Source organism: Plasmodium gaboni, assembly GCF_001602025.1.
Source record: "Plasmodium gaboni strain SY75 chromosome Unknown, whole genome shotgun sequence".
In the NCBI taxonomy this organism is placed as follows: domain Eukaryota; phylum Apicomplexa; class Aconoidasida; order Haemosporida; family Plasmodiidae; genus Plasmodium; species Plasmodium gaboni.
The window spans coordinates 1-1820 of record NW_017385336.1 but is presented as its reverse complement, the minus strand read 5'-3'; the positions used below and the strand labels follow the sequence as shown (position 1 = coordinate 1820).

The 1820-nt window shown below is 22.7% G+C and overlaps 1 protein-coding gene across 1 annotated transcript; it reads left to right on the top strand.

Moving 5' to 3' along the window:
• Positions 1 to 1510, top strand: PGSY75_0016600 (hypothetical protein; the record flags this gene model as incomplete). The annotated part of the gene is made up of 1 exon (XM_018783306.1): positions 1 to 1510. A coding segment is annotated over one exon (1510 nt), but the record flags the coding sequence as incomplete, so codon positions are not given.
• Between the last annotated feature and the right edge of the window lie 310 nt (positions 1511 to 1820).

Here is a 1820-nt window from a genome sequence, read left to right as displayed (position 1 = left end):
TGATAACTATGTAAGTGACAGAGAGGAAATTAAAGATGATAATTATATAAGTGACAGAGAGGAAATTAAACAAGATGATAGTTTTGTAGGAGATAAGGAACAAATTTTTGAAGATGATAACTATGTAAGTGACAGAGAGGAAATTAAACAAGATGATAGTTTTGTAGGAGATAAAGAACAAATTTTTGAAGATGATAACTATGTAAGTGATAGAGAGGAAATTAAAGAAGATAATTATATAAGTGATAGAGAGGAAATTAAAGATGATAATTATATAAGTGACAGAGAACAAGTTATTCAGGATGATAATTATATAAGTGACAGAGAGGAAATTAAAGAAGATAACTATGTAAGTGATAGAGAGGAAATTAAAGATGATAATTATATAAGTGATAGAGAGGAAATTAAACAAGATGATAGTTTTGTAGGAGATAAAGAACAAATTTTTGAAGATGATAATTATATAAGTGACAGAGAACAAGTTATTCAGGATGTTAATTATATAAGTGACAGAGAATCAGATAAAGAAAATAATAATTATGTTTATGAAAATGATGAAATTATAAAAGATGACAAAAGTATAAACGAAAAAGACTCAATTATTCATTATGATGAAGAAGGAATAATTAAAAATAAAGAGATTATTGAATACATAAAAGATGAAAATAGTGATATACAAATATCAGAAAATGATATAATAGATAATAATGAAAATGAAATGATAGATAATAATGAAAATGAAATGATAAATAATAATAGTAAAGTAGAAAATAATACAAGCATGACAGAATATGAGGATGTTATAGATATGGATTACAAATCCCCAGAAAATTTATTTATGTTTGATCAAGAATATAATATTAATGAAGCTCATAAGGGAGAAATTAATAATAATGATAATAATAATGAAAATGATAAGAGTGAGTCTGGAATGGTTGAACAAGATGTTAGTAATGAAGAATATAGAGAAGACGATGAAAACAATATAGATGAAATAAAAGATGATGATAAAAACAGTATAGATGAATTAAGAGAAGATGATGAAAACAATATAGATGAAATAAAAGTAGATGATGAAAACCAAACCGATGAAATAAAAGAAGATGATGAAAACAAAAGCGATGAAATAAAAGAAGATGATGAAAACAATACAGATGAAATAAAAGAAGATGATGAAAACAAAAGCGATGAAATAAAAGAAGATGATGAACAAAATACAGATGAATTAAATGACATGAAAGATGAAGATAATGTTGAAGGAGAAGATAATCAAGAATTAAATGAAAATTTAGAAAGTTCAGATGTACCGAAAGATGATGAAGCTTTGAATGTTGAGGATTCACCTGAAGAAGAAAAAGACACAAATGTTAAGAGAGAATCTGTTTCTTTTCGTGATAAAAAGAATGAAGGTTCTACTGAAAAAAAAATTGAAACTAAAAAAGGTGGTTTACTTATGGGTATTATGAAAAGAAAAAGATTTATGTCAAAAGATCCAAAAAAGAAGTCATAAAAAAAATACATAAATATATATATATATATATATATATATATATATATATATATGAATATATTTATATATGTTACACATTTAATATAATCACATATTATATTTTTTTAATTTAATTTTTTTTTTTTTTTTTTTTAATTAAATATATATTATTATTTGTGCTTATTATAGCCACAATTTTTTATTATTTTCAATTTTAATAAACTATTTTTAATTGCTTAAAAAAAAAAAATTAAAATATAAAACAATTTCTTATAATATCCAAGGTATTATTTGTTGTCCAATTTAAGTGAACATTCAAATAAAAATATAT